At 45.2% G+C, this 25,836-nt stretch overlaps 1 protein-coding gene across 6 annotated transcripts in view; it reads left to right on the forward strand.

Annotated features, from left to right (window-relative positions):
• Positions 1-25,836, forward strand: part of ENOX1 (ecto-NOX disulfide-thiol exchanger 1) — a 550,745-nt gene that overhangs the window by 408,266 nt on the left and 116,643 nt on the right. For all 6 annotated transcript variants that reach the window (XM_055336178.1, XM_055336176.1, XM_055336180.1 and 3 more), the window contains 3 exons: positions 1,146-1,358; positions 20,201-20,307; positions 24,579-24,696. In XM_055336178.1, the coding sequence (XP_055192153.1) occupies positions 1,146-1,358; positions 20,201-20,307; positions 24,579-24,696 (438 nt within the window). The remainder of the gene's footprint in view (positions 1-1,145; positions 1,359-20,200; positions 20,308-24,578; positions 24,697-25,836) is intronic.

A 25,836-nucleotide genomic window follows, 5' to 3' on the forward strand; every position in this document is an offset into this window, starting at 1 on the left:
TTTACCAAATAAATAAGAATCTGAATCTTACATTTTAATTTTGCTCCTGATTTTTAGAATTTAGAGCCTACCAAGTTTCTTGAAAAAAATGTAGGATACTTTTCCCTAAGTCACATTTTCCGAGGGTAGAAAAATATAACTGGAAGACTTCTCCCCTCAGATCTGCCTGGGAAGGTCTGCAGTGAGCCTTCGGCCGTAGGATCGATAAATGTTGTGATAATTGACATACAACTTCCAGTTCTAATTAACTTAATTACCTTCAAACTTGCTTTTTTTTTTTTTTCCTACTCCTAAGCCATAACAACACAGGTCTGTTCCAGTAACCATTCCCAGACAGGCAAGTTTATTTGTTTTCTTTCAAATGAACCTTATCGTTTATTTACAGGTGGATCCTCATTCCCCACTCCATCCCTCCACCCCCGTACATACCTCAAACCCAGTTCAAACGGGTTCCAGTAGTTTTCCAAATGGCTTTCGGAGAAAACACTGACCACCCAGATAATAGGTCCTCTTTTGTTGAAAACAAAGAAATACTCTATTTTTCAGCCTAATTAAATATATTATATTTAACCTAAAATGAAATTAGTTTGGAACTGTAGTAGAAAAAGCATCGGCTAATGCCCACTACCACCTTGGGAACAATATCTCTCATTACATCCAGCTTTAAACTAGTTTAATCTGTCATCCATATTTTGACACTAACTCAGTTGATTGGAAGTCAGGAAACTAGTATCCATATAGAATATGTCTGAAGAAGGGATAAAGAAGTGGAGACCGGATCGGTTAATGACAATTTTCTTTTTTAAGCCAGTCTTGAGAAAGAGAAATCAGGATTTGGCATAGATTTTGGATTGGATCTGTTGCCTAGAACACCCAGAACTGATCTAAAACTGAAATCACTGGGTTTGTAGGTGAGAGAACGAACAACCGTTTGTTTCCTGGGTGGCTCTGTGACACCATGGAGTCAGAGGCGAAAGGGCAAGCGAGGCAATGCTAGAGCAGTTAGTCTTAGGAAGGCTAACTTGTCAAGGCCTGAAAATATATCCGGTAAGATGGCCCACGTTCCATCCCTTGAGAAGAACCCAAAGTGAAGTTACATTTTCCTACCTTGGCATGATGTGTACCTGGTGGTTTTCCATTTCCAGATGATAGCAAGTTTTCAGAGGCTATCACAGTGCTACTCTCCTGGATTGAACGAGGGGAAGTGAATCGGCGTTCTGCAAACCAGTTCTATTCCATGGTGCAGTCGGCCAATAGCCACGTCCGCCGGCTGATGAATGAAAAAGCCACCCACGAACAAGAAATGGAAGAAGCCAAGGAAAATTTTAAAAATGCCTTAACCGGAATCCTCACTCAATGTAAGTAAAATTTTGGGGGCCATCTGTTTGGTTGTGATTTTTGCCTTGGCTTTTGTGTTCCTTTCATTTTTGTTCTCATTTGGGGGTAAGTAGTTCAATAATTTCCCATCCTGCTCCATATCGAATGGCAAACCTCATAACCTATTTCATGTTCTGTGGCAACTTGGAGGAACACGGACCCTGCCCTGAGAGCTTACTTCTCAAGGTGAGCAACGTTTCTGTAGCTTTTCCTCAGAACACCAAACCCGGCCACCAGGGCAGGGTGGCCAGATGCTTCTGTGCCTGCTGGACCCACCACAGGTCGCACCACACCTGCAGCATGGCCCCCCTCTCCCTGCGGGCTGTCCCCACGTGCAGGACATGACCTCCATGGCCTCCTAGTGCCGACAGTAGGAAGCAGGCCCCGAACACAGTGTCCTTGAGCTCTGTTTAGGATGAAGGCACCATCAGAAAAACTCCTCCTCAGGATCCTTTATTTGAGGTGAGCTTTGGCTGTCAACATGGGCAACTCAGTAGAGGTGTTTCTCCAGTATTATTATTTTTTTCTTTTGTCCTTTCTTCATCTGGAAAGCAAATTGCCTTAACTGCTTAATGCTGGTGATTTTTCATGTCCAGATCCTAAATTGATGAAGGGGTGTAAATGGGCTTTCTCATAGAACAATAGTCAGGGTAATTACCCAGGGCTCTATTCAAAAAAAGGGCGTATATTTTTTTTTACGGGCACTCTGTCTGTGTCTGTAGTTAACGTCACAGCGGCATAATGCATTACAGTCGCTGATGTTCCCTTGGTTGGCAAAAGCCATTGAATGACACTGTAACAATGCCGTGCTCCATTCCGTACCAGGTGCAGGGTGCCACGTTGGGACGGTGACATATGCGATTTACGTATTCATTCTTAGAATGAGCATTATTTTCCACGGTACGGCGTGCCAAAATGTCGATCGCCTCTTTCGACAGTGTAAACCCAAGGGATGAATGTATGTATCTGTTAGGATGGGAAGTGAGAGAGACATGACAAACCAGCTTCTCAAGTGGGAATGGTGTTTTATGGGACTTTGTTGTCAACAGACCATTTTTTCCAGCAGCACAAAATATATAAGAAACTCTCAAACATGAACTCTGATAAGTGACCAAATATCCAGCCTGGGACACCCGTCTTTATAGAAAAGGAATAGGAAAAACAGATGTGCTATCTCATCAGACCATTATCAGGCCACTTTCCCTCGATTCCCAGTCATGGCGAATGGCCCTTTACCCAGCCGTGTATGACCGGCAGTTCTGAGGTTAGGGTTACTGGGGATAGGATAGAGGACACTAATTCTGATCCTCCCTTTAAAGGGAGGGAAGCTTGGAGTAGACCAGCAGGTGGAGGGGGAGTAAGGCTGGCTTGGTAATGGAGAAAAGGAAGAGCGGGGAGTGCTCAACTCTACTAATACAGTTCCCACAAAGTGATGGCAAGCCAAGTGCCTGAACATTGGGATATTACCGGGTACCTTTTGCTCTCTAGCATCAATTTTAAATACATTTTCATTCTCACGACTTCACCACGTCACCTGGCAGGGAAGACTCGACTCTTGGCTCTAAGGATGAAGGTAGGAAGGCAACCACCCATTAGAATAAGGGGGCAATTGGGTGTTCTTTGGCCACACCCATTGAAAGGAGCACCTGTTAAAAAGAGGCCCAGATCCTGTGGCTGAGAATGCAACGTGCCTCATATCATACAGTGCTGCTGTGCTGGCCTTGGTTTGAAACCACGAGGGAGACAGACAAGTCTAACGTGGTGGGATCCAAACATCAGCATTTTATCACGGGTAAAGCTTGAATCGGAACATGTGGTTGAGGGCTGTGTAACAGCGGGCTTTCTACTGCAAGGCTTCCAGGGTGAGCATCTGGCCGCAAGCAGCTCCGAAGCCCTGGGCCCCAGTGCACAACGAGAGGGAGCAGCGGGGAATGGGCAGGGGTAACCGGCACGCTGGTGTGCTCCTCCCTCCCTGAGAAGGAGAGAGTACAGGGCCGGAGCAGGACTGGGAATTTTGGAGGGAGATCGACCTCGTGGAAACCCAGGAGTGGAGATCACTGTCGTGAATACCTCTCTGGCACCTCTACTATGAAATCCCAAACCCAGAACTCTTGCTTTAAAGCTTCAACCCCATTCCGTGTTAGGTTTTTCCTTCCCATTTTAAGAAATTCTCAGACCAAAATCCTAGAAGTGATTTTTACCCTCATTTTACCCTCATCCCTCCACCAAAGCCCGTATTCAGGCCGTCAGGAAATCCCTCGGTTTCAGCCTTCAGAAATGACCCACTTTTCTTCATTTTAACTGCCTGCATTCAAAAGTGCAGGCTGCCTGAACTACGGCAGCGGCCTGGTGTGTCAGTTCAATGCAGTGTCCACCTGTGAGCGACAGAAAACCCTACCCAATGTTAATCTTAAACACATGAAGTTTTTTCCTTTCATATCTGGTAAAATCCCAATTTAGGTGGTTGTTGGCATGGGTTCAGGGGTGCAGGGCTGTGAGGCCCGAGGCTTCTGTGATGCTATTAGCTTCTCCTAGGCGATGGTCGAAAATGACTGCTCTTGCTCCTGCCATCACAGCTTTTTTTTACACACTCAAACCACGTTAAGAGAAAGAGAAGAGGACAGGGTTGTGCCTTTCGAGCAAGAAAGCAAAACTTGCCCAAAGATCCCCAACAGGCTCCCATTGATGTCTCATTGTGCAGAATTATTACACATGTCCATGCTTAGCTACAAGGAAAACAGGAAATATCCTTTATTGACTGGTCCCCAGAATAAAATTGGAGATCTTATCATAAGGAAGGAGGGGAGGATGGCTGCCAGGAGGCATTTTGCAGTTTTTGCCATGCCCAGTCTCTCCCTTTCCACTTGTATTCCTGTTCAATCTATTTTTCACACATCGTCTAATATAATTCACATCATATCTTCCCCGCTTAAATCTCTCGAGTAGCTTCCCATTGCACTTATAATAATATTCACTCTCCCCAAGCTACAAGCTCCCCATACCTGCCTCTTTGATGTCAGTTTTCCCTTGACTTGCTGTGCGTATCCCCAGTGGCCTCCCTCCGGCTGAGCCTGTCAGAACTGCCTCCCACCCCCGGGCCTTTGCACCTCTGTCCTCTCTGATGTGCACTGCCCCCCCCACCCCCGCCGCACACGTGAGTCCTTCCCATCCTGGAGGCCTTGACTGAAAGCCCACCCTTCAGAGAGGCCTTTCGGCTTCACGCTCCCCCAGGAGGTTCGCCACCACTGCAAGGCGGCAGGGGTGGGGGTGGGGAATAGAGGGGGGGGGTCCTTCAGAGCACTTACCAAACTGTGCAGTGATGCAATGATCTGTCTGCTTTCGATTATTAGTCATGCACGCGTACCAAGCATCTGGGACATAGAATCAGGATGGCGAGTGAGCGAGTGAATGAGCACATGGGAAGGATGGCAGGAAGGACGGCTGACACCGTTCAGACGTTCCCAGGGCCCTGCAAGAGTAGTTAGACTGTAGTTGGTGGCAGCAGAGGCTGGGGTGGCAGGGCTTCAGCTCTGCTGGCAGGATCAAGCGGATCCAAAGGCTCGCCAGCTGTGCTTTTGCTGGCAATTGCAGTGCTTCACCAGACCTGGAAGCAGGCCAAGGGGAGGCTGGGGGGTCAGCATGGAAGGGTCAACAGAAAAGTTCACATTGGCGTTCCTCCATCGTAACCCCATTTCCCATCTACCCGTTGCTGTGTGAGACTCCCACGCCACCTCCAGCCCTGTGCTTGGATCCTAGGGAGGTGTCTTGACGGCCAGCAGAGACGGTGAAAAGTCCCAGCTGCCAGTAGCAGCCCACAGTGCCAGCCAAATGGTCCATGTCCCAGCGGCGGAGGGCATGAGGGGCCTTCGTGGGCCTTCACAGGCAAGCCCCTGCAGGACAGCTTGAAGGGGGGAGAGATCTTAAGTGTGAACATGACCTGCAGTTAAGCCTTTGAGGAGGAATGGGAAGACTGCACGTCCTACTGAGCAAGCTCAGAATGTTCCATTCTTTGCTATGTGCATTTACCACGACGACCACCCCCTGGATGTGAAGGGGAACCAAAGCCTACCAAGGCGTCATGACAGCAGTAGCAGTACCCTGGCTAAGCTGCTAGGTGTATGCGCGTTTCATCATCCTTTGGATTTTAAAGACATCTCATTTCAGGTCTGGTGCAGCTCGGTCGGTGTAGCGGGATGGGGTGCATTTGGTGTTGGTACTGGCGGGGCTGCTTCGTCCATGGCGATTGGCACACTCGCCGCATTCTCCAAAAGCAGAGCCAGTCACACACCCCCATCTGTCTGCGTTAAGACTCCGGGAATCACATTCCAGCTTTCTCATTTAGAATCGAATCACGATTGTTTAAGCACACAAATTCAGGACTGGTCTCAGTTCTCTTTCTCCTTAGGTGGGGCTGGAAATCTGGTTGTCTGGCAGAAACCCTGAGCGCCCCCTCCCACATAAGAGACCTCCACAGCACCAGTGATGGCCCTCGAATTCCCTGGTGGCCTCCTTGTTGGGAAGCCACGGGTGTCAGGCAACTGTTGGGGTCATTCGAGAGCAGGTATACGGATGAGCTAGGTTAGTACCGCAGGTGGGACCGGCCTGGTGTCCTGAAGGGAGGGCTCAGTTAACAATTTCCAGGGAAGTGCAGGCCCATTTTTGACAAAGCTCCAAGCATGGTAAAAGTTTGGGTCCCTAGATAGACTTTACTGGAAAGAGGAGAAGGGAAATTTCATTAAGTGTCAGTCCATTAAATTGGATTAGATGCACCCATCCTTGCGTTGCTTGTCACAGTTGTCCTTGCTTTCATATTTGAGCAGATAGCATTTGCTCAAAGGGGGAGGGGGAATCAAGAGCTATGAGTCATAACATAAAAAAGAAGTTGTGATTTATTTCAAGGCTTACTTCAGGGTCCAGTAAGCTACCTTCTAGCCTTGTTGGTGTTCAATCCTACAAACTTTGGTTTTAAGTTCTAACCTTTCTCATACCTCTGGCTTTCACCCCAGGACCAGCTATTAAACATAATCAAGTAGGCATCGTTTCCATCTGAGCTTTGGCTCTAAGCATCAAGGGGCAGCACTGGACCCAACCAAGAATTTGGGGTGTTCAGCATCCATTCAGTTCTGTTTGGGGATCATTTCTTACTTCTGACCACAGATACGCAGTTATGAAAGATGTTAGTTGAGGACGCATCTATCCCGGTGTGTCAGCTGGGGCTCTCTCCTCTTTTTTTCCGGCCAGCTGGGTAGATCTCATCTGCTAGATATAGAAGAAAGAGAAAAAACATGTCCATATAGGTGAATCGTCTCACTCTTTCATCATCCTATCCTTGTGTCATCCTTGACTCATGCTTATGTCATTTCTTGACCTGTCCGTCTGGCGGACAGCTTCCCCAGTCTTCCCGACTCTGAGGCTTCCAGGTTTTGATCTTTGCTTTTTAAAAATGTAGACTTCATGGGCACTCCCCACCGGCCTACCCACTCCCAGTTTTTCGGTTACGAGCAACGCTTGTCATTTCAGAGCTCAGAGAGGAGCTGTTTATAAAGTTCAGGAAGCATGTACCACAGCACTCAATTATTAATATGCACGCCAAGATGATCAATTGTGCATGCCTTGTTACAACACACACTCGTCTAATGAAAATTTAAACGCCCCATGATATCCCCACATCAGTACTTCCCCAACATGCTTCCCAGTAAGGGAGCCGAGAAGGAAGGGAGTGACGTGGGGGAAAGGCACCTGGGAAAAGCAGACGGCAGTGGAGAAGGCTTTATTAATATTAATTTAGGGATACGTGCCACAAATACAATGAGCAGGGCTGGAAAGTGGAAACTGGAGGATGTCAGAGCTGGAGGGGGACCTCAGAGACCCATTGGCTCAACCCCTCTCATTTCAGAGAGGGGGCAGCGGAGGTTCTGGGGAGACGTGATGGGCCTTTGGTCATGTAGCAATTTCCGGGCAGATCAGAACCCAAGACTCTTGGCCCGCCGTACCGTTGGCTCCGTGCCGCTGGGCCTCTGGGTGTTTTTTATGAACAGTGAAAATGAGCAGAGGACGATATTATAGCTGTAAATTTATAGCATACAGGTGGAGTTGAAGAAGTGTTCAGTGATAATCCCACGCTGGCTTCCCACGGAATATAAACGCCGCTGTCTGGTTAGAAAATGAAGCCCTTGCTCCCAGCCCTACCCTCTCCCCCCCTGCACACGGGGGCCCACGCTACATCCCTCGCCTCAAGGACCGCCCTCCACTCTGTGCCACCCCTGGAGCCCGGCCTCTGTCACACGTGCCCCTGGTTCAGCCCAGGCCCCCTCCCCCCTCTGCACCTGTTAACACTGTCACTATCCCCTTGAGCATATATTCCTTTCCTAATTGTTTTATGTGCATCAGGCTTGGGGGCAGGGGGTTCTTTTTTTGGTCCTCTAGCAAGATTTTAGGCGAAACAGAGACAGAGACCATGTACTGTCCTCCTTCCCCACCTCCCTGCACCACTCCCGGGTCTGGCACAATTCAGTAGTACAACTCCTGGCTGTTGATCAAAGATCAGAGATGGCAATGAAGGTGGTATTGGAAATTGGGCTGGAGCCTAAAAGCCGCAAGACATATTCTAAATGTTGGGGGATTTTGCATAAACCATGATCTCAGCTGACTTTGCTCCAATATGCGCACTTCTTCGAGTGCGTACACAGAATATACTTCAGCTGAGAACCTTGCAGTAGTGCTGTGACGGTTCTGTTGTTAATATTTGGACCCGGAGCTCGGAAGGATTAGGACTACTGTGCAGGTTTGCTTTATGCATTTATGATCGGAAACAGCGTCGCCCTCATCTGAGATCTTGAAACGGAGGAGAGGCCGTTGACTGGGCCTGAAGAGATCCTGGTTCTAATCCCGGCTCAACCCCTTAACCAGGTGCCCCCAGGACAGTCTGCTGAGCATCCCGAGTCTCGGTTTGCCTATCCATTCTATAGAGGAAGGGTTTGACCAGATAGTCCCCACTTGGGCCCATTCCCATCCCAAAAATTCTGCGGTCCTTATCATGTCAATGACTTCGATCCCTTTTTGTTCCCCCTGAGTATACGAAACAGAGCAAGGGACCCAGCCAGCATGCTGAAAGCTCCTTAACCGATCATAGGACAGTGGATCAGAGACCTCTCCAGGCGTGTGGCCTGTTTCTGCCTTGCTGTGGACGTTGTGTCTACAGGGCAGTGCTGCAAATCTCAAGCCACATCACCCCCCCCCCTGCTGCCCTGGGGTGTGTGCCTGGCACCCTGCTGGTGCTGCAGGCTGCACCTTCCCTGTCCGGTCTCCTCTGTCACAGCCTCATCAGTTCCCTTAAAAAATCCTAAAAGCCTCAGGTATTTGAATGAGCGATGAGATTCATCTGCAAGTATTTGCTGGGCCCCTGTTCAGTACCCGGTGGTGCACAGCGCCGGAGTGACAGACGAGGGGTCCCTGATCGTGGACCATGACCCCCCCCCCTTTCAGGCAAATGAGTGTCATCATCCACACTTCTTCTGGCTGAAAAGCTCTTTCTGAAACCATTTACTTCTTAGGAACATCTCAGCTAAACATGTTTTTTTTTTTATTTCTGCCAAGGGAAATTTGGCTTCTGTGTTCGTGATGTCGAAAAAGAATTTTATGAAGTGTTAAAATGTTTCCCGTGTCTGTGGCCGTCATTGCTGTCGTTCATCCGCGGGAAAAGAATTCCCTGTAACTGCTTTAGCAACTGGGCAGATTTTTCCCTTTCTCCTCCAAATCGTGCTGATGGCTCTATTTGCCGGTGCTTTAAGTGCTGGCAGCATTATTTTCATTAAAAATAAATAAATAAAATAGAATACCTATTTGCTCTCAGGGAATAAATGTCCGGAGAAAATATGTTTTATAAAAACTTTCCCCCCAAAATTAAAAATAAATAAATAAATAAATACTTTCAAATCAAGAATGAGCACAGAATTTCCTATTTCACAGGATACCAGCACCAATAGGAGAAGATACTGGAAGCCTGCCAGATACGAGCTGGGCTTCTCTTGGTCTCTCTCCTTTCAGCCTCACTGAAAATATATGTACTGGGCCAAGTCATAGCACTACAATAATAACTTGAGGAAAAAAAAATCTTTTACTAAAGATAACAAAATAAGAGACAGAAACTAATAAGCCTTCTGCTCTGGAACAATAAGGAACTGTGGAAGGCTACGTTTCCAGGGCTAACATAGTATGTGTTGAGGGAAGCTCAGCAATTCAGGAAAATTAGAACTCTTGACAGCTGGAGGTGAAACCCCACTAACCCTGATGTGAGCCCTGGTAGGGACTGGAAGAGAAGCCACCCACCGCCAAGTGTGGGGAGGAGCTGTTTTGGGGGGGGGGAGGTGGTCTCTGAGGGGTAGGCTCTGAGGAAGTATCTCCCAGCTGCTTTGGAAAGCATCTGCGTGCAGTTGTTCTTGTGTGTGTGCGTGTGTGTGTTTTTCTCACAAAAACTTTTTGAAGCCAAGACGCTTTCAGACTACATCTGAGGAAAAGGGAGGCATCAGTACAGTTACTTAAGGTGGAGATGATGTGTTCTGGACTCTTCTGTGCAACTGAAAAAGAAGTACAAGTTGGTGGCCATGCTCAAGCATGAAGAACTGTGCCCAGGGAGGATCATGAAAGAGTAGCCACAAAGTGAGAGGACTTTGATGTAAGGACATAACCTGCTAGGGTTTGTAGACACCTTCTCTAGCAGGGGAGTCGTATGACCCGCAAAGCCAAAAGTATTTACTGTTTCTTTGTGGAAAAAACTTGCTGACCCATCTTCTGTAGGATCACAGAGCTGGGGAGGATTGATGATTGATTGATGGATGGATTGATTTTTATTTAAATTCAGTTAATTATGACATAATGTGTTATTGGTTTCAGAGGTAGATGGCAGTGATTCATCAGTCTTACATAATTACCCAGTGCTCATTACATCACGTGCCCTCCTAAATGCCCATCACCCAGTCACCTCATCCCCACCCTCCCGCCCCACCCCACTCCACTCCACTCCCTCAACCCAGCGACCCTCAGTTTGTCTCCTATGACGAAGAGTCTCTTCCGGTTTGCCTTGGGGAGGACATTTAGATGACTAGTCCAACTCGATTTGCTTCAGGCCTCAAACACAGAGGCTTTCTTCAGGCCACAGGACTGCCTGGTGGGGGAGTTAAGGCTTTACCAACAACATGGGCTTCCTGGCTCTCCCTCCCACTTAGGTGCGGCCCCACAGTGTGGCATTCCTAAAAGCACTCCCTGAGCGGGGTGGGGGTGGGGGGCCACCTCCTCAGGTTTCTCCTGCTGAGGTTTATTATCCAACAACAATGATGAACAAAAGTGGGGCAGAGTGGATTTTAGATGACTGTGTGCTGAGGGCACATGCTAAGGGAAGTCGGCTCCAGTCAGGTAGACACACAAGAAGTGGGGGCCCTTTTGGAGACACTTTCTTCTTCACTGCCTTCCAGAGTCCTCAGTCCACTTGTGGAGAGGGTTCAGTCAGCTTCCTGCCCCATAACAACCTCAACTATTTGGCCTCTTCATTTTAGAGAATACTACTCACCTTAAAGTTTTGGCCCAGGGTGTCCTTAAAGCCTCTCCTGCCTCCTTCTTTGGTGCTCTCTACAAGCTTCTTCTCTACCTGTGACTCAGTCCTGTCTATGGCTGTCTCCCCACAGGGCTGCAAGAACCAGCAGCATCATGGGATCTCTTTATCCCCAGCACCTAGTACAGTGCCTGGCATGATACACTCCACAGTGCTCATGAGACTTTAGCCCATCATAGAAATACGTATATGAACGTTTATAAAGACGGTTGATCCTTGAACAAACATGGGTTTGAACTGTGCTGGTCCACAGATTTTGTCGACACAGTACAGTAGTCCTGTAAACATATTTCTTCCTATGATTTTCTTAACATCTTCCCTAGGCTCCTTTATTTTAAGAATACAGTATGTTATACATATGACATGCAAAAAAATGTCTTAATCAGCTATTTTGCAAACTGTAAACAGGAGGCTATTAAGTTTGGGGGGAGTCAAAAATTTTAATGTAATTTTTAACCGGGGGGGGGGCGGTCAGTGTCCCTCACCCCCACATTGTTCCAGGGTCAGAGATACATGATTTGAGGTTGAGCAGATACAATTCCATTCCCAGTTTCACCACTTGCTAAGTATAAGACCTTGGATGAGTAATTATACCTCTCTGTGAAACCTGTTTCTTCATCTATGAAATGGGCAGGACAGAAGCACCAGGGATCGCTGGGAAATTTAAATTAGATGTTTTAAATCAGAGTTTCTCAAAACTTCAGTATTCCTTGGGATGACCTAGAAAGCTTGATAAACAGTCTGCTGGATTGGTAGTTGCCAGAGACAGAGGGTAGGGGTACAGGAAGTGGGTGAAGGGCCTCAAAAGGTACAGACTTCCATTTAATCTGAAAAATACTTAGTGGGCATGAAATTGGAGTGTAATTTGGCAGTAGCTCTCAAAAATTTAAAATTTAGATATTCTTTTATCTGTTCCATTGCTAAGAAGTTCTTAAAAAGACACTTATATGAAAATGTCAAAAGATATGTCTGAGGATGTTCATTGCAGCCTTATGAATACAGGAATACTCCAAAGATATTGCAAGCTCAGTTCTGGGCCACCACAATAAAGGGAGTAGCACAATAAAGTGAGTCAAATGAATTTTTTTTTTGGTTTTCCAGTGCATATAAAAGGTTCATTTATGCTGTTGTAGTCTATTAAGTGTGCAATAGTATTAGGTCTAAAAAAACAATGTATATACCTTAATTTTAAGATATTTTGTAGCTGGGGCACTTGGGTGGCTCAGTGGTTAAGCATCCGACTCTTCATTTCGCCTCAGGCCATGATCTCAGGGTCATGAGATCAAGTCTTATGCCAAGCTCTTCACTGGGCAAGGAGCTTGTTTAAGATCGTCTGTCTCTCTCCCTCTCTAAAGATGATAAGATAAGATAATAAGGTAAGAAATAAAAATACTTTGTAGTTAGAAAATGCTCACCATCTGAGTGTTCAACAAGTTGTGATTTTTTTGACAGTAGAGGGTTTTGCTTGGTTGTTGATGCCTGCTGACTGATGAGGTTGGTGCTTGCTGAAGCCTGGAGTGGTTGTGGTAGTTTCTTAAAATATGACAACAATGAAGCCTGCCACACCAGTTGACTCTTCTTTTCACTTGAACACCTAGAGGCCATTGTAGGGTCATTAACTGGCCTAATCTCAATATTGTCGTGTCTCAGGGACCAGGGAGGCCCAAGGAGAGGGAGAGAGATGGGGGAACCGCCAGTCAGTGGAGCAGTTGAGCACACACATCTATTAAGTTTGCCGTCTTACGTGGGTGTGGTTTACAGCACCCCAACACAATTGCAATAGTAACGTTAAAGGTTGCGGATTCAGGGGCACCTGGGTGGCTCAGTCGCTTAAACATCTGCCTTCGGCTCGGGTCATAATCCCAAGGTCCTGGGATCAAGCCCTGCCTCTGGCTGTCTGCTCAGGAGAGGGCCTGCTTCTCCCTCTCCCTCTGCCTGCCGCTCTGCCTACTTGTGCATGCATGTGTGCTCGCTCTGTCAAATAAAGAGAAAAAAAAAAGATCACTGATCAGTATCATCATAACAAAGATAATGATGAAAACTTTAAGATATTGCAAGAATTACTAAAACACGGCACAGAGACATGCAGTGAACAAATGCTATTGGAAAAATGATGTTGCTAGACTTGCTGGACGTAGAGTTGCCACAAACCTTCAATTTATAAAAAGCAGAGTATCTGTGAAGTGTAATAAAGGAAAGTGCAATGAAATGAAGTATGCCTTTAAACATGCATATTGATGGATTTCCAAGATATGTTAAGTGAAAAAGAGCAAGTTTTAGAATATGCTCAGAGCAGTCACCTTTAAAGAAAAGAACTGGATGAGAGGCAGCCGATGGGAAGGTAGGCTGTTACATTTTGTCTTGTTCCTTTTTCTTTTCTTTTTTAATATTCTATTTATTTATTCATGAGAGACACACAGAATCAGAGAAGCAGGCTCCTCACAGGGAGCCCGATGCGGAACTCCATCCCAGGACCCCGGGATCACGCCCTGAGCCACCCAGGAGTCCCTGTTCCTTTTTCCTCGTTTACATCTCTTACTTTTATTTAGTCCCTAGGGATAGTAATAGGCAGGGGGCTTTACTGGATTTTAAAAGCCTAACAAATGCTGCGTATTGTAAAGGAACCATTAAAATTATAATACTCCTCTTAGATTTTTGTTTTGATACCTCTCAACATGTTTGAATATATGCCTTGATAAGGGAATCTACAGTTCCTGAAATGCATAGGGCTTTATACAAAACCTAAGAAACCACCATCCACCTAATATCTTACCATTTATTTGAATCGTGTCACTATTCTTTGCTTACTCGAAATTTGCTAAAAGCATCCTATTTCTTTCTTTTTTTAATATATATAATTTTTTTTCTCTACTGTGTCACCATGTTTCTCTTCCTGTCCATTTCCCAAAAGAACCAAATACCTCCTCCAGCCAGGAAGTTAAGAGATGTGATGCCTTGCCCGTTGGTGTCCTGACCTCAGGTTTAACACGGCCGTGATGGATTCACGGTGTCACGCAACAATGCTCTTTTTTACTCATCTCAAGAGAAAACCCCAGAATGCCCTTTTTTTTCTCCTCAACTTGAAATTCTAGTCCATGCCTCCCTAATGTATGGGTCTGACCGTGTTAATTCTCTATTTCCTGGGCTTCCTGCCAGGCTGACTGGCAGGCTCCTCTGAGCTCGGGACCCAGAGTGAGTAGTCAGGAATCTCTCTGGGAATCTCTTCTAGCAGCTTCCCCTGTCCGCTCCTCCCTCTGGCTTTGTCTTGCTCCTCCGGGTGTCCTGAGAGCCTGAATTACTCCCTACATTTCCTCCGTTATAATTCTTCAGTCCCGGAGCCAAGACTCATCAAGTCTACCCTAGCTTTTCGTATTTAAAAACAACAGTAACGGCACTGGGTGTTATACTCTATTTTGGCAAATTGAATTTAAATAAAATATATATATTTCTTAAAAGTAACAAGCCAGGGTGGGGGAGGTCAGCGATTTCATGAGTTATGTGTTTTTATTTGGACATCTTTTCTGAGCCATTCATGGAGGTTGTGGAAAAATGTTTTCCCTTAGAGGAAACCCAAAGGTCCTCTGAGTTCTACAGGGTTAGGCTCTTGGATGAGCCCAGATGACATCAAAAACAGAAATTGAGCTTGGAAGATTTGTTTGAGGTGCTCTCTTTGGGCAAGCCTTCTGCCTGTAAGGACTTAGCTTCCCCAGATACTTGGGACACTAAAGGGATGGAGGCTCTTTCACAGCTGTTTAGCTGGAGCACGAGATGTGGGAAGTGCAAGGACTCTAAGGAAGAATTCAGTCCTGAGGACAAAGAAGAGAAAAGTCTGGGTTTATGTTCAGAGGAGGAGCCTAACCTTCCTCTTCCTTGCTTCCAAGGCTCTCCTGCTCAGAGCTCAGAAGTCAGGAGCCTTGTACAGCCTGAAATCGGAGGTTTTGAATTCAGTGGTGCTCTGCTCCTTCCCAGGGAGCTTGTTTAAATGTGGCCTGTTACCGGGTAAGTGGGTGTCCTATTCTGAGCTCTCCTTCCCTTAGACTGATGACAAGTGCTCCTGAAGAGAATTTATAAACTTTTCTCTCAAGTGAGAAGTATGTTCTGAACTCAGCAGATGTCCAAACAGTTTGAGGTGAGGGAAAGTACTCAAAAAAGTTATTAAATTATTTAGTCTTGGGGCACCTGGGTGGCTTAGTGGTTGAGTGTCTGCCTTAGGCTCAGGTCATGATCCCAGGGTCCTGGGATCGAGTCCCATATCAGGTTCCCTGCAGGAAGCCTGCTTCTCCCTCTGCCTATGTCTCTGTCTCTCTCTGTGTCTCTCATGAGTAAATAAATAAAATCTAAAAAAAAAGTAAAAATCAATTTAAAAATAAAGTATTCAGTTATAGGGATTATTTTTTTAATTCTGAAGGCTACATACATAGATGCATGAGTTATGTGTATGTAATGGGTATCATGTGGACAGGATCATTAATAACGATTAGTAAAGTGTTAAATTAATTAAACAAGGGGAACACCAGACAGAGGTGGCCCTAATGTGGTGGAGGTACACATAAAGCAAACAAAAATCCAAGTCTATGAATGCCTGAAAGTTACCACAATCAAAACCTAAGGACAATAATCACAAGCAGCCAACTGAACTTTAAGCTGTGACCAACCCATGATTTCCTTGTTGTGCTTCTGCTGATTCTCTGTAAAAGACTATTTCCAGCTCCTGTTCTCCTAACCACTTCCAGTTAGGCACCGCCTGATTCGATCCACTTTTGCTCAAACACTTCAGATTTTTAACAGACCTCATTTTATCTTTTAACAAGGGGTTTGCAGTTGCAAAAAGTGATTAGCAATTTCATCAAAGCTCTATTTATCCTTCCCTTACATTCACTTATAGGGTCTGGATATAAGGGACTCTATTTTGACATCTAAGACTGACATTCAAACATACTGGGGGCGGGGGGGAATCACTTTTAATTTTTTCCTGATTCTCAAATAACCTAATTTAGGCAACACACTTAAAGCATAGAATTTGGTGGTGGGCTGGGGGAGGATTTGCAAGGTGTGAAGGGTAGATTTGAATTTTCTGACTCAACTCCTGTTGATAATACTTCCAAAATGTTTAAGTTTATAACTGATCCAGGCTCAAGAGGGGCTTGGGCCAGTAGTCTCTAGCCCACTAGGGGCAGTCAAGGCACCGGTTGGGGTTGGTCAATCTGAATTTGTTCTTCTATAAGCTACTTTTTTGAACAAATACCCGTACCATCTTGTTTACTATTTATGTCTTCTCCGAGCTTTTAGGTAGAATTTTAAACATTCAATTTAGTCAGTAACTTCTTATAGTTTTATTGTATAGAGGACAAGTATTGTGAATTATACCAGGGAAGTAGTGAGTGGCACTCAAATTCAGGGGCTTGCTCCTTGGTGTTCCCTGCTGGAGACAAAGAATAGTGGGGGCTGGGGCGTCTGGGTGGCACGGTCCCTACTCTTGGTTTTGGCTCAGGTCATGTTGTCAGGGTCGTGAGATCGAGCCTCAAGTCCAGAGCCCACTTCAGATTCTCTCTCCCTCTCCTTCTGCCCCTCCCCACTTATTTTCTCTCTCTCTCTCTCCCTCTCTCAAATAAATAAATAAAATCTTAAAGAAAAAACTGTATGGTCCTTACCTGTGACATCACTACCAGTGGTCATCCTGATTTATGATTTTGAAGATCTGAAGTCTTTGAATCACATTCATTAAGGCATACTCTTTGAGGTGGCTTTTCCCTAATGATGATGAATTTATGCTGATCCAAGCAATCTTTCTGAGTCCTTTAGTGTGCCCAAGAACTTTCATTTGCAAGACAAATGGCTGGTTCAGGGGCAGTCTGCAGAAATGAGAGAAGTAAACTGGGCCTTGGACACACCGTGAGACTATTTTTTTAAACCTAAGCTGGAGTTCCACAGTGTTTGCTTTGGGGAGGAGTTCTTTATTATTTGTTAATATATGCGGAGAAAGCATAAAACTTAATAAGTATAAAGCTAATGACATTTAGTTTTGCTTTTAATTAATTACCCTATTGAAAAGAACACAATTGCCCGAAATTGAGAATGACCCAGAAAACTTAAGAGCTGTCTCTTTCTGAACCACTCTTATGTATTTTAGCTTCACCTAGATGACCTTCAGGTATGTCAAATTCAGCGTGTTCAAAAGCAAACTCTTTACCGTCTCTCTCAGCCCTCCCTCTGTGCTTATCCTCACGATCTCTGGTGCACTTCTCAAGCTTGAGCCTCCTCTTCTACCCCTCTCCTTCCTCGCAGCAAGTCAGCCACCGTCCTGTCAACTCATCCTGTCACATGACTCCTGGATCCTGCCTCTATTTCAGTGCTCTGCCTTAACTCAAGCCATCATGTTTCCCAAAAGAATCCAACTCAGATGTGCGTCCTCTGACTCTCATGTATAGAGTTCACCATCTGGTGTAACATCCACTGTCCTTCCTTCCTGATCCATCCTCCACCCTCCTACCTTGCAGAGTCCTTTCATGACTCCATACAAGCCTTTGTACTGGGGAGCAGGCATTGATTCATCATCCAAGACCTAGCAACAATACTGCCTTCTTTGGGGGTATTTCCTGACCCCGCCTACTGAGTTAGTCACTGTGTCATCCATACTTCTCTTGCATAGGATAATTAACTGCTCATCTTTCTCCCTAGAGACTGTGATTCTCCTCAGCAAATGCTGGGTGAGGAGTGGATACTAAGCCAGATGGTGAACTCTATGTTATAGCCAGAGGACACACATCAGAGCGCTTAATCATATATTTCTAGGAGTCAGTCAAGTGCTCGGTAACTAGGGGATCTGAGATGTTTGCTGTATGAAGGAATGGATGGATGGATGGATGGATGGATGGATGGATGGATGAATTGAAAGTTTACCTTGGGATATGGTAACAACATGTTCTAAATAACTGAGGCACTTTGCTTCAAAAAGGAAACATCTGCAGTGGTACTTGGCTTGAGTAGATAGTAGCAGATCTATTTTTACCCTTGACCCTGTGCAGTGTTTGGCCACTGGGCCTTTCTTCCTATGTGCTTTCCCTTCTGAATGCTTCCAAGTGTATTACTGGCCTCTCTGACCTTCCCCCCATTCCACAGACAAGCATATGAACAGGTAATTTCCTTTCTAATGTATCCCCTCTATTAACAGCCTCTCTTGACTGATGGCAGAATTTTGACTACTGTCACCACCCAAATACTCGGCCTCAGTACTTACTGCCCCTTCCCCTCTGGATAGCACAGTTGTCACTCTTCTAAATGATGCCTATTTTTTAAAAAGCTCTACTCTGAAAGCAATGGGGTCTGTTACTCTTTAACAGTCTCATGATTACAGGTAATCTCATCTGACAGTGGATCTCACCACTGCAATATTGGGTTGACTGCCCTGTGTTGCCTGTGTAGAAGAAGGTAGCTTAAAATCCCCGGTGACCCTGCCCGTGTACAGACAAAACAACAGGAAGCCCAGGCAGTGGGGCGGAACCAGTTCTCCTCCACCAACCATGCTGCAGTGGAGCGAAGCAGAGCCCTGGGAGTTGGTGGTCAGGTAAATGTCAGCACTTAGAGCAGCACGATGAGGCTAGTCTGGCAGTGTGACTTCCTCCAGATGAAGTCGGGGAAGGTTGGCGCAGGTACCCAGGGAGAGTGTGAGCGAAGGTGACAGTACATCCTCCTCTTCAAAATGGAGTGTAACAAGTACATCATGTGACCTGGATGATAAAGTTTGGTAAATAAGGAGATTCGGAGTTGGGATTCTCTCAAGGTAGAAAAGAGTAAACACAAAAGCCTCCGAAAATTACCCATTGGTTGGGAAAAGGTTGCTCATTAGCATTATAAGATATTTACAGTGTGGTAAGTGAACAGAATCTACTTTCTTCCTCTGCTCCATCATACACTTGTTTATGTTGTGTGCTAATTTTTAAAATTGTGGCACCAGGTGCTGTTGTTCTGTGGGGATTATTCTATTACTCTTTGCCATACTTTGGACACCTGGAAGATTTGGAAGAGCTTTGATGCCCTTTTTTATAATAGAGCCTTGGGAATCACTCAAGAAGGATTTATGTTAGATAGAATATCAGCATCCAGGAGAAGCTAATTCTAACTGTGCCTTCCTAACTAAATATTCAGAAATTCAGGTTTAATCATATGGTTAATTCAGGGCTATAATTTCCTTAATCCCATGCTTACTAGATCAATAACTGTTTAAACAAGGTTGGATCTGCAGTTGGTTGGCTCCACCCCCAACATCCACTACTAAGACCTCATCCCTTTCTCTATATAACCTTGTTCACACCCCCCACAACACTTACCATTCCAATAGCACTTTGCCTTGGAGCCACAAAAGTGCTAAATGAAGTCAAAGTGAGAGAGTTAGGACTCCAAGGGGTTTGGGAGGGCAGCCCTGTGAAAGTGAAAATGGCCAAACAGAATGGTATATGGTCGTGAGGAACTACAGAGAGCGTCACGTGGTCTTGAAATGCGATCTGCATGCTTGTGAGGCTGGTTGGGTGAGCCTCGGTCTGTCTTGAAGTGGAGGCGGTGGCTCCTGTCCCCCTGTCAGAGGGCTGGAGGGCTGACTGCAGCGGGCGCAAAGGGCTGGGAGGGAGGGGCGGGAAGGAGAAAGGAGCCAAAGAGTAAAAATGGCCCTTGACATTGAGGGGCAATATGAGACAACTACTCATTGCCCCACCTCAGAACTTGGAAATGGTAATGTCTTCAGAGGCCTGCAACTGAGTCCTTGAGATGGAGACCCAAAAAGCAAAAGATTTATGTTTGGTTCTTCCTCATTCAGCCACTCCACCCCGGCTTCACTTCTCAGCCTCCAACCCAGGCGCTACTTTATCCATATATCTGTATCTGTATGCCAACACCAGATCTATAGCTATAGATCTAGGTATATAGACATCCCAAGTCACATTTTTAAACAAGAGCTGCAGAATGCTTGGAAGCAGATGCCCATGAACTCTTCCCACTCGAATTTAGAATGTGTCTTAACTTAAAGTTATGGAGACAGACTTGAAGGGAGCCATCCCCAACCTTGCTAACATGTAAGTACAAAAAAGGCACAAATTGGATGGATATTGATGATGTTATTTCTACTGTGACATCATCCATAGACTCCTAGTGTCTTTGCTTTGCTTCCCTATAGTGATCACAACATAAATTACTTGTCTTGTTTGACTTCCTTGTTCACCAAAGTTGAGCAGATTGTGGCCGTTTTCAACGCTTCTACCAGACAAAAAGCTTGGGACCATTTCTCGAAAGCTCAGCGCAAGAACATAGACATTTGGCGAAAGCATTCTGAGGTTGGTGATTTTATTATTACTTTTTAACCACCATCACACAGCCGGATTGGCAGAGAATAGTGTGGCTGCCGCCGTTTCGGTTTTTGTTGCAGTGGGCAGCTGTCCTGCCTTTGTCCCATCGCATTGTCAGCTCCAAATCCAGCTCAGATCTGTGCCTTATCCAGAAAGCAGCTGACTTCATGCTTAGGAAACAGAGTGCTTTTCTCTCCTGCGAAGGAGAAGAGCATCTCTTCCATTCATAGCAAAGAGCTCGGAAATAAGCCAAGACACTTTGCCTGCCGATTCTGAAGAAAAGTGTAATGTAAAATAGAGAGCTGGCTTTTAAGTAAATACGGAGGGTTTTGGGGTTTTTTGTTTTTTGTTTTTTGTTTTTTTCAGTGTTCTGTAATGGGACGATGATGATTTGCTCTTTGGGCTAGAAATGGCAAGTATGCCTTTCTTCTGTGCCTTCCCATCGTAAACAATGCCTTAGTCCCCTGTGCTAGCCAGCCAGTCATATAGCAACTCTCCCCAGACCCCTCTTCCCCGGGGGAGTGAATGTCCAGGCTAGCCAGGGTCCACCCTTCTCCATCAATGCATGTGCAAAGTGTGAGTATCCACTCCAAGGAAAGAGGCCAGAACTTGACCTTTCTTGCCACCTAGAAGGACCAGAATGTGTCACTAGTCATTGGTCGTGCAGCTGTTATTTTTAATTCCACAGTGTAGTGTACGCTTTGAACCTGTAATTTCAAAGTAAGTATACTATCTTTGTTTGCTTATTCGTTTTTTTGTTTTTGTTTTTGTTTTTAACGAGAGAATGTTTCTCATTTGGATGCCTCTCCATCTCTAGCATGTTAATATTAAAGTTCTCCAAATGATAGTCCCCTCTTTCAAAATCCCAAAACTTATAGAAGGTAAGGTTTGCTTATTTAACGATTTTGGCTCACCCTTGTAAAATAAGTGTTTTATATGGAGTTTGAGGAACCACAGAGTACTATAATATCAATCATTTGGGTAGCATTTTAAGTGCCCATTAACTAATGCTAAATTAGAGCTGAATACCAATGGCACTAGATGTAACATCCACATGAATACCAAATGAATTCTTTATTATCACTGTTATTATGGTGAATACTGAATGACTTCACAATAATGGGACACTTAAAATGCTAGTGCAATTTATTGTTCAGAAGGACATTTTTTTTATTTTGTTCACAAATACTTAAGAAGGTGGCTGGCGACTGCTGTAGTTCTCTTCCTCTGTTCAGGCTTATGAGGAAGGAGGAAGTGGGATTTCTCTTTAATTTTTCAGGAGCCAGAAAACACAAAGGGTGCTCACCTGCTGCTCTTTCAGACACTGAATCAAGACCCGAGTCAAGGTTGCTTTTCGGGAGGAGAGAGTCCTCGTTGACGATAAAATACACGAATCGAGGGTTATGAAAACACAAATCGAAATCCATAAACTGTGGTTCAGATCTGGGAACGATGGGTCTATGAATTGTTTAATTATATGATTTTTTCTTCCTTCACATAAACACTAAACCTGATTAAAAGAAATGACAAAAGAAAGGCAAGCGGCATTCAGGCATAAAAAGGCCATCAGTAGTAGCGAGTGGTAGGAACTATGGGTTATTGATCTAAATCATGCCTCCCACCTGCCGGGCCCCCCTGCCCCTAGCCCTGCTGCCCCGAAGGAACGGGGGGGGGGGGCTGTGGTCCCCGCTGCTGAGCAGAGCACGCCAGGGCTTCCAGCTTTGTTCCAAGGAAGCCTGCTTGCTTTGCTAGGTACACGGGGCGAGGCAGAGACGGATGATGCATGCAGTCCTGAAAGGGGCTCCTGCAAAGGCCCTGTGCCTCCCTGCCACTCCCACCACCTCTTTTGATATTCTGGGAAATAGAATTCTAAATTACCTTTGATTTTCTCTCCTGCATGTCGCTTAATTGATTAAATACCAGTTGGTAATTTAACATTGTGGATGATTTCTCTGTTGCGTATAAGCTTGATAATTGGCTTGATTTTTCCTGCATTCCCATGTACAGCATCTGTTAATTATCTGCAACACCTTTACAGATTTATGAGAGTGTACGAGCGATTTACTGCTGAACCAGAGACACCCTGTGGAAACACCCTCGGCTTTTTTTTTTCCCCCTCCAATTTTTTTTTTTTTCTTTTCAACACCCTTCCCCACGAGAACAGCTACAGTATGACAGTTTGTCATTAATCGTGGGGATGAAACAACAGGCCCTTTCAGCCTCATTTATTCTTTCCACCTGACTTTTCCTTGTTTCAAGTATTTTCAGGCCACCTCTTTGGGAACTGGGTTCTTTGTCAGTAGAAAAATTAGCTGTACACAAGCTAAAGACGTCCTCACTAATCACATGTGGCATCCGCCTCCAAGACCCACCGGTGTTACTTAAGGCAGAATTGGCACCTCTTTTACTGGGTGGCATGGTCGAGTGAGGAGGCATTGCCATAATCCTGGTGGCCTCTCAAGACTCCCTGTGATGGGCATCCCTCCCCCAGGGACCCTGACCTCTGTCCTCCCTCCCCTTTCCCTGCCCTCTGCAGTGGTGATTCCCAGGGTTCAGAGCTGACCATGCAAATACTGTTAGCAATAATTCTATTTCTGTCCTATCACAGTTAAAAATCTGTGAGTTAAGGAGAGAGGAGAATTCTGAGAACCTGCAACACAGTAAAATAGGCACATCCATCTAATGGGGACTAGAACTATGTTTAAAATCACACCATTAATACATTAGATGTCATAATTTAGTTTTATTGTTATTCATAGATTTATTATAAAGTAGAATTATTTTAACTATTTGACTTTATAGAGTCTTCAATTTCAGCGGGGAGAAAAAGAATAATGTAGTCCTTTCCCAGTCTTGTTTTTGTTTTGTTTTTGAAGATCATACATGTAAAAGAACAGAATTGATAAGAATTCACAAATACACAATATTCAGCTTAATACAAAGTAATGTAGGGATGCCTGGGGGGTGCTCAGTGGTTGAGCGCCTGCCTTTGGCTCAGGGCATGATCCAGGAGTCCTGGGATCAAGTCCCACATTGGGCTCCCTGCAGGGAGTCTGCTTCTCCCTCTGCCTGTGTCTCTGCCTCTCTCTCTCTCTCTCTCTCTCTCTGTGTCTCATGAATAAATAAATAAAATCTTTTTTTAAAAAAGTAATGTAATTACTTACCATGAACAATTATAGCATCCTGGTTATTAGGCAAGGAAGTCAACAATTTATTGTGATTCTTTACTTCTTACAGTGAGTTTTCACATACACTCTTTGCGGTCAATCCTCTAGTAAGTAGGGAAAGTAAGATATGATCCTAAGATCTTTAAGTGATGTCAAAACAACTATCACGACGAAAACACTAACCCCTACGTGATGATGTGAAACATCAAAAGGAAGGCATCTGTTTTATTTTGTCCTCAGCATCTTTTGCATTTTACCACTTGGATGTCTGAATGGTGTGTGCATGGGATCACACACGGGCATGCACACACATGCAGGGGCACTATTTTTTTTTAAGATGTTATTTGAGAGAGAGAGAGAGGAAGAAAAAAATCATGAGCGGGGAGAGGGGCAGAGGGAGAGAGAGAGAGAGAGCCCATGCTTACTTCATTCCAGGACCCTGGGATCATGACCTGAGCCAAAGGAGACGCTTAACCGACTGAGCCACCCAGATGCCTCTCAGGGGCACCATTTTGCATGAAGAATTGTAGTGATCCACATTATCAACTTAAAAAGCCAAGTGTCCAGCATAATACTGAGGATCTTTGCATGCATGAGCTTATTTTATCCTCAAAACTATTATTATCACGGTATTCCAATGAGTAAATCGAGGTTAAGAAGAAACATTCCTGAATTTACACAGTGGGTCAGTGGTCGACAAGGCCTTATATAAATGCCATCATGCATATTTATCACAAGCTCTGAGTCCCTTCCGTGTGCGCGAGTCATCATGGCAAGAGGCATTTCTGAGTAGTCCTACCAGGTGATGTTATTATCCTCTTCTTGGCAAATGAGGAACTTGAGACTCAAGAGATTAAATGATTTTCTGAAGACCCCTTGCCTAGTCATTGGCCAGCAAGGATTTATCCCAGGTTCTCTCCACTGCCCACACCGTCAGAGCTTCCTTCTAGATTAATACAGGGCAGTGGCTGGGAGGGAGACACTCCAGATTCTAAGCGTTCATCTGTCAGTCGTAAAAAACCAAAGACCATTGGGAAAAGGTATGTTGACGTGTGTCTGTGACTCTGACATCCTCATATCTTCTGCTTTCAGGAGCTCCGGAACGCTCAAAGTGAGCAGCTCATGGGCATCCGCCGCGAAGAAGAAATGGAAATGTCAGATGATGAGAATTGTGACAGCCCTACTAAAAAAATGCGAGTCGATGAATCAGGTAATTCTGGTAACTGCCACGCACACACCTGTGAGGCATCATAACGCTCTTCCAGGTCTCAGATGGGGCGTATGTTTTGGGAAATGGCCACATAACTCACTTTTATTCGAGTTATACTAAACTTTTCATCTTTGAGTGACTCTGCCTTTTATTAATAGAACTTTCAGCTCCTTCTCGGGAACATGGTGATTTAAATTGCTCCAGTTGTTTCTCCATCCGTAGATCTGGGGCTGTTGTACTTTTCTCAGGGATATTTGCCTGTTCCCATAAAAATCCTTTTCCAGAGCGTGGCAGCCACTGCTGATGCTGAAATACACATAAAATTTGGTTGCAGTCAGTGTACTTCTTACGTGGGAATTGTGTAATCCCTAAAGAAGCTTTCCAGCCTCTGATCCAATGTGCTGGGGAATTAGACGTTTTTTTCCAGTAAACTTTACCGAACCTATAATCAGAGGGGTGGCCCCATTCGGTACCAAGAAAGGAGTATCAGTCCTTGAGCCGTAAAAAGGAGAGAAGCTTAGAGAGAACCTTGCTTTATGTGCTCTGCCTAAAACCAAGAGGCTGATTGAAATCTCTCTCCTCCAATTAGATGTAAATCTCTGGTATTGCAGGCAAGAGAAGTGCTCACTCAAATGTGGGAGACACCAGGGAGACCGCATGTCTGAGGGGAAGAGTGTTGTGTAAAGGGCCTGGGAAGGATCACGATTGCCACCATTTCCAAAAAATGAAAATCAGGGGGATCTCATAGATTTGACCTGTCTCTTCATATGAACCAGTGACCAAAATACTCCCCCGTCTCAGGCTCTTTAACAGAATCAAGAACAGGAACAGAGGATCTCTGCTAATGTGTTGGCAGAAGCCAAAATCAAGATGCCAACATGCTCAGGTCAGCAAGACGGCAACGTGGTCAGAGCGCTCTGTTTCTCCAGGGTTTAGCGAGGGCCAGGGGCATAAATAATGATCCCAAGAAAATGCTCCACATCCAGGCAGATACAGAAGGGAGTTTAATTTCTTTAGAGTAGTGGTTCTTGAAAATGTGGTCCCCAGTCCAGCAGCATCAGCATTACCTAGGAACCTGTTAGACGTGTAAATCCTCGGGCCCCACTCAGTACCCGAGGGATCAGAAACTCCAGGGGAGCC

Source organism: Nyctereutes procyonoides, unplaced genomic scaffold (assembly GCF_905146905.1).
Source record: "Nyctereutes procyonoides isolate TBG_1078 unplaced genomic scaffold, NYPRO_anot_genome, whole genome shotgun sequence".
Classification (NCBI taxonomy): Eukaryota; Metazoa; Chordata; class Mammalia; order Carnivora; family Canidae; genus Nyctereutes; species Nyctereutes procyonoides.